At 38.4% G+C, this 13,675-nt stretch overlaps 1 protein-coding gene across 10 annotated transcripts in view; it reads left to right on the forward strand.

Annotated features, from left to right (window-relative positions):
* The window catches only part of anks1b (ankyrin repeat and sterile alpha motif domain containing 1B), a 170,790-nt gene that overhangs the window by 135,458 nt on the left and 21,657 nt on the right, over nucleotides 1-13,675 (forward strand). For 7 of the 10 annotated variants that reach the window (XM_079869804.1, XM_079869803.1, XM_079869805.1 and 4 more), the window contains one exon: nucleotides 13,419-13,526. In XM_079869804.1, coding sequence (XP_079725930.1) covers nucleotides 13,419-13,526 — 108 coding nt within the window. Of the gene's footprint in view, nucleotides 1-710; nucleotides 1,195-13,418; nucleotides 13,527-13,675 lie in introns of those variants that run through there. The other 3 variants (XM_079869809.1, XM_079869810.1, XM_079869811.1) reach the window with 3 other exon arrangements.

Raw genomic sequence — 13,675 nt, forward strand, 5'->3', positions numbered from 1 at the left:
CAAACGTGTTGGTTTGGAGCATTGATCAGCGGTCAATGGCATCGAGCGATTTTTGCATGTTGTGCAAAAAAAAAAAAACATTAAAGTTAGACTCACTCGAGCGATTTGTTTGCTAAACTAAAGAAGCCATTGAGCATCGTCAAGAGGTTAAAAGGAATTGGATTGGATTAAACCCGCCAATAGCGCGCCAGGTGGATAAGCCAGTTTGTGATTGGTCCCCGCAAATTTGTAACGGAAGCAGGATAGAAGAATGTACAGGTTTCCAGCCTGAGCTTCAAGGCGAAATCAGATCGGGCTGGGTTTACCCAGTCTACTTATTGCCCTCACGCATTTCAGATGTTGAGAGCCATAATTGCCATGTTGTTGTTTGTGTGCTAGCTTTAAGGAGTAGGACAGACCACAAGCCATTTGGATTTAGGCCATTTCAGGCTGCCCCAACAAACCACAACTTCTACGCTTGTTGGGTTTCATTGGATCAGTGTGTTAATCCTGTTGGTGTTTGTGTATCAGTGTAAACATGACAGTCATGTTTCCCAACAAGCCAACTCTGAAATTTTGTCAACCAGACTTGAGATGATTAGAACAAATGACACCAGGATGAATGCATCGCAATCTTACTGCAGTGTGCAGTTGCCGAGCACTGGAACTCGCGTTAAACAATGAAGAGAGAGAGGGAGAGAGAGAGGGAGAGAGGGAGGGAGGAAGGGAGGGAGGGAGGGGAAACAGATATGGGAGAGTGAGGCGGAGAGAGTGAGTTAAGGACGTTCGGTCTCCCGTCTCACACTGCTTCACAAGCCGAGGAAACGGTCACCTGCGCTGCACTCACGCTACGGCACGCGAACACACAGCTTCTCGCTGGATGGGAGCAGGGTATCCATAGTAACAGGCGGAGAGTGTGAATGAGGAGCAAGAGAAGGCAGAAGGAGGAGGAGAAAGGGGTGACGTGTTCAGACAGAGATCGTTTTTGCTGGAGTACAAACCTCTGTGGTTTGATAGCGTGAGGAGACTGGAGAAGAAAGACTGTGAAAAGATCTGTTGCCACACAAAATGCATGTTTATATGAGCTTTGAGGTGATGAATCACAGGGCTTTATAAGAGAGCCAGAGAGTTGAGGCAGCTTGTCAACACAGGTCAGGACACTTGGATGTTTGGGAACGGAGGACTTGACTGCACGAATGAGCGGCGAAACTCTGGGTAAGTCACTGGCACTAGAGGAAGAGTGAAGCAGAAGGTGGATTATAAGGGATTGCGCTGCCTCTAGTTGTTTTTGTTTTTTTTAGATTAATGCACTGTTAAAGCTTTTGTTCTCTACTCGCTGCAGCACCAGCCACTGTTTCCTGCAATTTCACCTGCTTTTATTGCTAAACATTCGCTGTTTCTTTCTTTTGTCATTGAGTTATCTGTCATCACCAGCTACTTTGCACCATACAGTAGTTTCTTTATTACTTTGGTGATTTTACGCATCACACTCGATTGTACGCTGTTAAGTTTACAGTATATGATGTGCGTGTGTTCACATGCAGTGGTGAATGCCTTAGTTTGAGTCTTTGTATGTGGATAGTTGACATTTAAAATAGTTTTAGACAGAGTATTGCATGTCATACCGCAGGACATGTCAATTTCCCAGGAGAATTGCTTCAGAATTATCATCCATGCAGCTTTATGAGCTCATATTAATTGAGCTACATGAAATCTTTGTATGATCAAAAATGTAATTGTCACACCAAAGAAACTTCTAAAATAGTCAAGAATATTTTTTTTTTTATTAAAAAATACAGATTTGCAATATTAGAACTGATACTGATACAAAATTCAACTGATACTGGATATTTAATAGTAAATGCTACTCATTTCCCCTATTTTTACGTTAAGATGACTTTTACTGTTATTTAACATTCACTTAAAGTTAATCTTTATGAAAGACTAATAATTCAATAAGACTATTAAATAATCTTTAGCAAAAATCCCAATGAACATTCATTTTATGAGAACATTCATATATATATTTATATTCATTCCAATGTTTTTAATGATTGTTTTTAATGATTTTATAAATATATTTAATTTTGTTTATTTATTTTCTAAAAAATATTTTTTTATTTTATATTTGTTCTTTATTTGAAATATTTTATGAATTTATATAGATCTATATACATAATATTGTGAATGCTTAAAACAAATATGAAAAACAGAAATGGTTACCTTACGGGACTTAAAATACACACTTTATATACATTCATATAATTTTGCCATGAATCACACAGAATGCCTCAGCTGCCCATGTACATTCCTTCATTGTTGTGTGCGTGTATTCACTTGCCTCCTGGACTTTCTAAAGCGGAAGCATTAACCTCATGGCCCACGTAATCTGTAGATGGTACGGCGGTGAGGATGACCATGAGATGAAAGAGCAGGCAGACGTCTCCTTTAGGTTGCATTAGTTCAGTTCTGCAGTCAGCAGTGAAAGAGTCACGAAGGATCAGAACAGAACAGCAGTGAGGCGGTGTTGCATAATGAAAGTGGGACCTGCTGTGCTGTGGATCAGCCCTGGTGTATTAAACGTAATCTCACAGCTACGCTATCCACATGTGGATGGGGCTTGAGGTGTAAGCTTTCTCATAACAGAAATAAAGCTGCCAATAAGCTTGGAAGTCTCTGAGGGTTCGCCAAAATGTTCCCACAGAGCTTCTCTTTCCTTAACTTTGCCGGAGGCTAGATTTTTGGAATTTTTTGGGGTAGTTTTTTTTTTTTACCTGGGTGGGGCTTTTATGTAGTTCACTACAGTTCCAGATGGTTTTTCCGTCAGAGGAATGGAGGAAGTTGTTTGCGGATGCTCTAGTTTCACACACCTTATACCGATTAGCATTAACAAGTCTGAAGGTACAGCACTGCAGTGTGGACTGAAAATGCACTCTTATGGATTCAGGTAAACTCTAGACTTTCTATAACTGGGTCATTTTACACTAGCTACAACTGATGATCGAATATAAACCAAGTTACTCACAATCAGATCTGTAATACCAGTTGCTTGACTGGCGTATGTGATTTGAAGTCTGCCATCTTTGCTAATTTTTGAGCCAATCACCTGAGGTGCATATAAAATAACATTATGACATCACGATTTGAGCTGATTGGCCCCTCAAGAACATCCCTGTGCTGTGATGTCAAAGCCAAAATAAAGGAGGAGAAAAGTCTATTTTATTACTTTTTGCACATACTGATTAGTAGTTTCACTCCCAGTGTGAAGTACAGAGCTTAGATTCCTGTGTGTGTGTGTACTCACAGCAGCCTGTATAGCATTTATCTTTTGATCAATTATTCAGCATGGCTTCAGTCTTGTCCAGCCACAGAGCAAATTATTTCACTGTCTTCAAGCATTCCACAGATTTTTGTTGAATTTGAAGGATCAAAACTGCAGTTTACAAGGAAGAACACACAGTCCTTCTTAAAATAAATAGACCAAACACCAAACTACTTCCCAGAATCATCATCTTCTCTGGACAGTCCAATCTGTCCTGGAGGTTTTGGTTGAAGTTTCTCTGCAGCGGATGTCAACTTGAAATCCCATCTCGCTCAGAAACGTCCCATGTTGTGGAAATGAAATAGGTTTCGAATGCCGCTTCACTGATGCTTTGAAGGAATGTTTTACACATGCACTACTTGACTGCAGCGTCTGCACAGATCATATCAGACCAGTCATATCAGACCTGACATCAGTCAGTTGAGTGTAAATCTCCTCCTGCCTTCTTAGCTAGTGATTTTACACCACATTAACAGGATACAGTAGTCAAGTCTGACTTTTTTTAGCTTTTTGTGCCATTTAAGAATAAGTATTTGTGCCGTTAAGAGTTCCCGCTTATATAAAAGCAAGATCTATGGTTCCGTGTAGGGTGCAGGCGTCATGCTAGGACACTTCCAGGCCCTCTGCTGGTTTATCCTGTGGTGTTTTGAAGCTTGGATCCAATCATCGGCCTGGTGCTGTGCAGGATGTGACAGGGCTGTCGGTCTAATGCTGTTGATCTGCCTGCTGTTGGTCCTTATGTCGCTGTCGACAGCGGCTAGCGCAGACTAAAACTACATTCTTAACACCACAAGCAAGCCTGTTTCAGATGATCACTTTATGAGATTAATTTGAAATGGATTTGATGTACTATGTATTGCGTGATTGCTTTACTGATTTGATTTATATTGGATTAGGGCATTACATTTCTTATTCATTTATGTGAAAATGGTCTAGTGGCCTATTTAGTACAGATGGGTCAGATGGTTATATTAAATGTATTTACAGTAGCGTTCAAAAGTTTGGTTTTTTTATTTTTAACATTTTATTCAGCAAGGATGCATTAAATTGATCAAAAGAGACCATAAAGACATTTATATTGTTACTAAAGATTTTTTTTTTTTTAATGCTATTCTTTTGAGCTTTCTGAATGGTAGTGTGTATATAACTGAAAAAAAGGTGTTAAGGTAGAAGTCTTCCAGAAAAGTCTTTTTAAATTCATTCCCTTTAAAGAATCAGCACTAAAACAATTGAAATGTAAGCAATATATCTGACCGGGTCAGCCTATTTGTTTCCTAAAGGCCGATTAGTCGACTAGTTGTTCAAGCCACCCACCAACTAGTCATTTTTGGCAACATGCAATTTTGCACGTCTTTACTATTGAGTAAAATCACAGTGTTCTCACTGATGTTCTGTACTGCTCGATTTTTCTGCATGTTCCACAGTTTTATTCTTGGTCTGGCATGTCTATGGGTTCGTGTGCAAGAATGAGTAGGAGTGTGTGAGAGAAAGAGTGAGAATGCGTGTGTAGTGAGAGAGAAACGAGAGAAACTGTCATGACGTCTTTTTTTTCTCCTCGTCTTTGTGTTGGAAGCTGACTTTTTCTCTTGATTCCTTCTGATCCCTGCATAGAGCAGGATTCACACCGCTGCATTTCCTTATTATCATTGGTAAAGGCAGAAATGTGACACGTCCCCTCATTGGCTCATCATGTCCTCACTCACAGTCAAACCTCACAGCATTGGTCTGGCGCACTGCTGTATATCCTTTACGTTGCCTCAGAGGCCTGCTGGATTTTTACGCATAGCACCAGCACTCGCTCCATAGTTGCTAGGTAACTGGCAGGCTCTGGTTCCTTTCCAGTTGTCCCCTGGTTGGGAGGCGCTGGTTATAAATGGATCTGAGACGGATAACGGCGAGTTGCCGTGACGATGGTGGCCTCGGGCTTGTTTGAATCATACCTGCAATGGTTGGTACTGGATTTGGCTCCTGAGGAGGCTAGTTGTGACTGGACACCAAGCAGCATCACACTGGACCGACGTCCTTCAGTGGCCTGAAAACCGCCAATACTAGTGATGAAAAACGAACAAATTAGTGCTGTTCCAAGCAAATCCGTGTAGACCGCTAAAGTAGCCCCAGAACGCAGGAGATCAGGAAGATTTGTGGACACAATGTACACACACGTACACAAGACCTCATTACGTTCACTGTGTGGGTTGTGTTGGCTAGTAATGCTGGCAATAAAAACCTGTTATGTCTGCTGTGATTGGCTCTCTACATTCAGTCCGCTGTAGCAAGGCAGACACGCCACATGGTATTTTGCATTTCAAGGGAAAGATTTTATGCCATAAGAAAAAAATATTGAGGTACTGAGAGAGATTGAGATGGAAGGGTGACGTCAAGCAGAAGAAACCAAAGTGCTCACGGCTGGTTCTCGTGGGCTTAAAGGTCATTCAACCAATCATGTGAGCTTTCCAGCTCATTAGCCAATCAATGTGCTTCGCATGTTGCCCATCAGAGAGAGAAAAACAATGGAAGAAATGGTGGTGGTAGCAATGTGAAAAACAACTTATTTTGATAATTGACTAGTCGGTGGGTTGTTTGAACGATTAAGTCGAGACACGGCAGGCAAAAACATCGATTTTCATGCAGTGGTCAGTTTTGAGATTTTGGGCTAGTTTACTCCTTCAATATGTGTTCTTTCAAGCTGCTATAAAGAAAACGTTGAAAATATACATTAAGATGTTTATTTTATTACATTTTGTTTACTTGCGGCAGTAAGTCTCCCGAATTTACCAGGAAGTTAGCATTCCAGCGCGACACGCCGAGATCCGTCTGTTTACTGAAGTCTGTCATGACCGGTATCGTTGTAAAGCTCTGAGTCTCCTGCACAACGCTATGTAACCCAAATATGGGCTTTTCCTTTCTATCAGTAGCCAATCGTGAATGTCCAAAGGGGGATTTAAAGCTAATGACGAAATCTCATTTAGAGCTATTTAAATCTTTAAATGCGTTTTCTCAAAATGAGTTTTTTGTCATTCTCCAGTACAGACATCTCAGCATATGTAGCACCAAACTTACCCAGTTATACTACTTAGCAGTATTCTGAAGATATTTTCAGAGGGATGTGTTAATAAATTATTCCTGGCTTGATTTATGTGAAATAAAAAATATGGCGAAAATCAATTTTTTAAGGCTATGGACAGTATATTTTGATTTCCTAGGTAATGAAAGCATATATCTTGAAATTCCTCAGAATTTTTCATCTTGCGTGTAAACAAAATGAAAAAAGAATTTTGCACTTGGCTTTATCATATGTTCAGATCTATCTACCGAAAATGTATGCAAAATCGCACATATTTGATGAGATAATGCCTACTTTGCATAATTAAACATACAAATTTCAAAAACTTGTAATACATTTTTTTTATTTACTTGTGCAAGTAATTAACTCAGGAAGTTTCATGGTGATATCTATTATTTTAAAATTTTACCCTATTCACCTGTAGTGTCTTGCCTTAAGGAAGAAAGGAACAGAATGAAATCGAATGTAGCAGTCATGTTTTAAAAGTAAACATTGGTAAGTTATATTTTCTCCCCCAAACTGTTTTAGAGCAAACTCCTCCCCAATCCCCATAAAGATGTCATTGGTCATTTCAATCACATTGCTGATTGCCCACACAATGCTAAAACAAATACTAAATAAATTCTAAAACTAAATACTTACCAATGAAATTGGCTGCAGGGTTGGATTTGCACTGAACTGGTTTGAGGGGGGGGGGGATCATGCAGTTCGCATAGTCTTAGAAATGCTCATGTTAGCAGTTAGCATGCTAAATCCACCCTCTCAGAGAAATTGTCTTTTAATTCTTCCTCTTTAAAGCAGTGATGCTAAGAATAATCAAATTAAAAGAAATAATAGGAAAAATACACTGGTTGTGGTTGTTATTGTTTGTGAATACACTGTAGCATGTCAGCATGCTAAAACCTTCTCAGAGAAGTTGTGTCTCTTAAAGCAGTTATGCTAAAGATATTATAACTAAAACTAAAAATAGGGACTATTCAGATGGTGATCTTGGTTACTGGCAAGATGATTGTTGGGATGTGGAGCATTGGATTGTGGGATAGAGGTGGAAAACTGAGTGAGCAGGCGAATAAGTAGGACTTTGTGCTTCCCAGTTCATTAAAATCCAATGCACGAATGCTGCTGTAAGCACAAACAGTACTGTATTCACATCCTCCCCATCAGACAGGCCTCTGCGCCTCAGCTCCCTCAATTAGTAGGAACTGCTCATCCATACCACAACTCATTCTGAGCTCTGTTACTTATGTCTGCTGGTGCCTCCAGAATGAGATCATAGAGAGTTATGTGGCTGTGGAGTATTGCTTTGGCCTGACCTGACCTTTAAAAAAGAGCTTGATCTTTATAGAGACATTTTACGTATGGAGTTTTAACCTTTCGCTTTGCAGTCTTCAAACGGTATTTGCAGCTCATACCCATATGACGTATTTCCGAGTGATTTTGGATGTTCAACTAGACGATTGTAAGATTGGATCAATCAAGAATCGATTGGATTATGATAAGTGGACATTACTTACGAAAATGGAACCAAATACTGCTGACAACCACTTTTTTGAAGAAGCTTTTTGAGTTCATCTTTGAGACCATCTTGATTATTCAAATTTTAGTGGTTAAAAAAAGTAATTATTTACTATTACTGCATTTACATTCACATTAACCGGCATTAAATTACTTCAATTAGTTTATAAGTAAAAATGTATTTAGTAGTTGGGGAAATGAGAAATGTTTGTGGAGAATCAGCTGCCGAATGATGTACATACTGTATGGTTGTCTCTGCATATTTAACTGGTATAAAAGTGTGTGTGTGTGTCTATCAGCCCCTTAAAGGATGTCCATGTCATATTTCAGACTGAAGTTTGTGTGGGTCTGGTGTGGAGATTACTCTCCTGCCGCTGGACCGCAGAGGTTAATCCCTCTTCAGACCTGCTTCCTGCTCACTTTCTCTAATCTAATGGGATTAACTGTCATTTTACATCCAACACTGCAGCAATTACACCCACAGAAAGGAAGAGACCGCACAAGACTCCATTACGCATGAAACGGATGAATGTTTTAGCAGTACTCCAGTTATTGTGTACAAATGTCAATGGCCTCTCTGGTGCGTGCTTCTCTCTTTTCACAAAGCGGCCAAATCTTTCACACACTCCCTGATTTTCTTTGTCCAATGAATGCACAATGAGGATCTGCCTGATTAGGTGTCAAATAGGCCTAACTGGCTGGCAGATAAACACTCATTTGGCTGCATTCATTTGTCGCAAATTAAAATTTTGGTTTTGAAAGGTCAGCAGTGTGCTGTTGGAGAACGGCAGATGCACTATATTGTCCTGAAAAGCAACTGTGTGTTTCTCAGTCAGAGTTTACACACTAACAGGTTCTGTTCTTTCTGCTTAAGTGTCTCATGGTGTGTCTGAAATCGCATAGCCTGCTGTCTACTATTTCAATTTGTATTTACTTTGCGACCGTTTAAAAAAGTATGTTCTATATAGTATGAATATGGATAGTATGAATGAAATTCCGACGTACTACATCCGCCATGTTTTAGCTGTCATGTGACCTACCACCGTCAGCTGCGTTGCTTCACTGCCATTCATAAATCCTCTCCTGTGACCTTATGGGAATGTAAAGTGTCCATCTAATGCGCATCTTTGCTGAAGTACAGCAGTAGGTCATCCAGGTACTTTTTGCCTACTGTTTTTCGAATATGTATTCAGTCATACTACTTTGTTGGTGTACTGCTTTTCACATACTATATAGTAGGGAAGTGTTCGATTTCGGATGCAGCGACAGTAGAGTAATTTATTCATAGGTAAATTATAGACTGAGAGCAACATATATAAAGTACTTATAAAGTTTACTTATTTTTTTCTTTTATTTAAATTTATTTAATGTTCTTTTTAGCTTTATATCAGTTACTAAAAACTATTTTAACAGACCTCTTAGTAATGTATCGTTTGTATAGGGTTAACATCTAGCTAAAGGATTACCTTTGAATTCAATCATGAAATGTGAAGTTAACAAATATGTGTAAATCGAATTGAATCGAATGCACCAATTTGTATAAGAGAACGGTTTAAACAAATGTATTTTGCTCATGCTTATTTAAGGCGCCTCATTATTACTTTGAGGTTCATACACTTAAAAACTACTACTGAAAAAGTCGAAAGAGAACCGTCACAAAGTCTTTTTCAAGGGCCTTTGGTCAAAATTAACCCACTAATTCACGTATACATGAAAATCTACAGAGAAAGCCGTCCAGGCACCTTTAGCATGCTATTTTCAGTGCACTATGAATCCTGATCTTGTATAGTACAGTTAGTATGTAAATTAGGATGCAGCTCTCAGTAGCTTTAAGATACAGGACTGCAGTCAGCATACTGTACCCGGCGGTGCGGTGATGTTCACAAGCAGTCGCAGTGATTAAAACACATGGCTGCTTCTCTTTATCACCCCTGCTGCATGTCTAATGTGAGGCTTATGCATATCATCCGAGCGCCTCTCGTGTGATAGAGCCGGTCGTCCGGTCTGTACAGTATTCCTCTATGCCACATTGCATCTTCGCTGCTGCCTGCTCTACTACACATTTGCATTTAAATGAAATTCAATCTCCTCTGCTTTTTACTGTCTTGCAGTAAGGCAGCACTGAACCTTACACACTCTGCATACTCTCTTTGTTAATTTCCTCCTGTTTTCTCTCCTTTTGTTTGTCCGTTTCCTGCAATGGCATGCGTGCGGGAATATAAATAGCTCATATTAAGTTCTGCGTATCTGTAGTCTGTGCCTCTGATGCACACTGGCTACAAGAATGGCATGAGCATTCTTAAGATAGCAAGCTTTGTTCTGATTGGCTGGCTTTACTGCAAAAGTTTACACGGGCTGCTAATTATTGCCTGCAAGGAACTTTTCTAGTCAAAATGCTACAATCAAAGGTCTATACAAACTTTTGATTATAAATCATTTGAAAATAAAGAATTATTTGCATGTTATTGTCAATATTAAAATTCTATACTATTTTGTTTAAATAAATACATATAGCCTATAAATACTAAAATTAAAGTAATTTTAGGAATAACATTATTATAAATAGCATGAAAAATGCATATTCATTTTGAGATTTGCTAAAGATTACATTTAAAGTATAACTACAATTTTAGTTTTTTTTAAAGAATAACTTTATCAGTGTTAGATGACGGCAAAGGTAAAAATATAAAAATAGATGAAATGAACATGCACAATTAAATATATCAGCGAATACGATAAAAACATACCCTAAATTGGACCGTGTGTATTAAGTGGTTTTGAATTATGTAAGTAATAAAAGGTATGTATTATATATGTACTTTTATGTCTCTATATTGCCCAGCACTACAAAAAACTAAGCAGGAATATTTCATGGTCAGAATAACATGCAAGTGGACCAGACTTTATGTCAATAGTCAAAAGCACAAGTCTGACTATATCAGACATGCATAGCAGTGTTCTTTTGCGCTTTATTTCTCATGTGAATGCTCCAGGCACATTGAAATCACATTTTGTGTGGTTTAAACTCCTAAAATGTCTAATTTCAGCGAGCACACATCCTGCTGTAGTCCTGAGGGGTTTTCTGTCCAGTTCCAGTCTCTGTTGCCCTAACCACCTGTAATCTGGCCAGCATGGGCCTGAGGGAGACCGGTTGCCGGCTGCTTCAGATTGGCTTGTTTGTGCATTCTCCAGAGGGTTTAAACCGGGTTAATGAGCCTCTGGTGCACACAGTCCAAAAACTTCCTCACACAAATCGATTTTAGACATGAGAGGCTTTGAAGAGAAACACGGGATCTTTAACACAGAACGTTAAAATGCGTGGCTCCTGTAAGTAGTTCTGCACATGAAGATGGATGTATTTTGTCCAGTATGAACAATGATGTAGCCTGCAAACATTTGTTTTTCCTTTCTTGGACTGGCTACTTTCTGTTTTTGGTACTATATTTGATTGGCCAGATGTGGATTTAAACATAACTAAACTAAACAGAACTAAACCTTAAAAGGTTCTATAAAGGAAGCACATGGCAGAACCATTTAAGGTTCCAAATAGAACCTTTTCTTAATGTACATGTTTAGTCCACAGTTGAGAACTAAACATGTATACAGGTTCTATTTGGGACCTTAAATGGTTCTGTCATGTGCTTCCTTTATAGAACCTTTTAGGGGTTCCAATCATTTTATGGATGTATGGTTTTCATTAATTGTGTTTTAATTAATTTTCATTTTGAATTAAATGTATGAATAAAATAGCTCATAAACATACCTTATCACCTTATTCACACACCTTTAAACAGGAATAAGTCAAGAATTTCAGTATACTGGACTACTTTTTATAACAGTGTCTCCAAACAATCAGTAAAATTCGGTTAAATTGTCTGTTACATATTCAGACCCCAGTATAAATACTGCAGCTTTTATGTACGTTTGCTCAGTCCATAATGACACTCTTTCCAAGATTGTGAAAAAGCTGTCAATTTTAGGGAATTTTAATATTGTGTTATGGAAATAAAAAAAGAAATAATGGAAATTTCTGTATTGAATGTATATTTTTCAAGCTGATCTGCTCTAAAATATTTAATCTGCTCAAAAGGTGTCTGAATTTCGAGAATTTATTTTTTCAGTGAATCAGTCAAAAACACACAGAATTCATTCAAGTGATTAATTTGCAAATAAGAGTGTTTTTTTTATTTTTTTATTAGTGAAGACGTGTGGGAGCCCTGCTCCTTCATCAGCATCATGCAGGTCACCTGACAGACAATTCACGGACGCTATGTCGTAATTGAAAACCATGATTGTGCTGAAAGGAAATATCCTCCCATTGATTCAATTTTCTAGGGTAAAATAGTGGCGATCATTATAAATGAAGCTAGAGAATATTGTTGCTATAGGGACAGGAATAAGGCAGCCAATGAGAAGACACCTTGTGTGTTCTGTGTTGTGACTAAAGCGGGTTCTTCACATGCATTTGATGTTTCTGTGCAACCTGGTTTACAGTAATGGCTCAGTCTTTATGTATGCTCATTAACTGGGTGGAGTAATTCCCTGTTCATCGAGGTTGTGTGTGTGTGTGTGTGTGTGTGTGTGTGTGTTTGTGGTGAGAGTGAAAGAAATAGGACAGTTTGCAAAAGAAAGAGTTTTGTGTGTGTGTGTGTGTGTGTGTGTGTGTGTGTGTGTGTGTGTGTGTGTGTGTGTGTGTGTGTGTGTGTGTGTGTGTGTGTGTGTGTGTGTGTGTGTGTGTGTGTGTGTGTGTGTGTGTGTGTGTGTGTGTGTGTGTGTGTGTGTGTGTGTGTGTGTGTGTGTGTGTGTGTGTGTGTGTGTTCTTTAGGTTGCATCAGATTGACCAGGGTTCTTAAGTGACCATCTTTTATTATTATTATTATTATTATTATTATTACACCCCTGATGCACCCCAGACAATAATACAAAAGCTCTTGTGGACAGGAAGTGAACATAAAGAGGCCGTCTAATTTATTTGCACATGCTGTCTATGTAATTTTACACTCAATTCACTGAAGAAATTATGGAAAGAAGGCACTGTTTGTACTGAACAAAATGCAATTACTTTATTGATATATGGCATAGGGCTTTTTTAGAGGATTTAGCACATGGGTAGTCAGCAAGTCAGCAAGAATTACTGTTCACAATTTATTGCAAACCCAACATGAGTTAACGTTATACAATATACTGTGTGGTCTAGGTGACATCAGTGGGAAAGGAAATATACTGGAGCAAGTTACATTTTTATTAAAGTTTATGAAAACATTGTTTGTTTAATCATTATTTACTTATTTACTTATTTTATTTAACTCATGTATTAGTATTATTATTGAGTTTTTATTTTATTTAATTTTATTTAATTTTATTTAATTTTATGAAATAAACCAGGAAGTTATGTTGGCTTGAAACTTGATTGTGGTGATAATAAGAATTGCATTTTTCTGCTGCAATAGTGACACGGCTGTAGTGAATTTGTCAAAGTACAGAGGACTAAATGCACAGCACTCACTTTCTCTCTCTCTCTCTCTCTCTCTTTTTCAGGTTCTTAAGATTAATTTGATCGGCCACAGGAAAAGAATACTCGCATCACTTGGAGATCGACTGCACGAAGACCCTCCACAGAAACCACCACGGGCCATCTCTCTAAGGGCGAGTATGAATCAGAAAATCCCCTCACACTATGGCTGTCATGTTTTCAGTCAACGATAGAATGATAAATTGAATGTTCATCCTAAATGTCACCCATAATATATGTTGTATTTTATGTTTGTGTGTGTATGCATTGTTTTTTTTTGTTT

This window comes from Squalius cephalus (genome assembly GCF_949319135.1).
Source record: "Squalius cephalus genome assembly, chromosome: 4".
NCBI lineage: Eukaryota > Metazoa > Chordata > Actinopteri > Cypriniformes > Leuciscidae > Squalius > Squalius cephalus.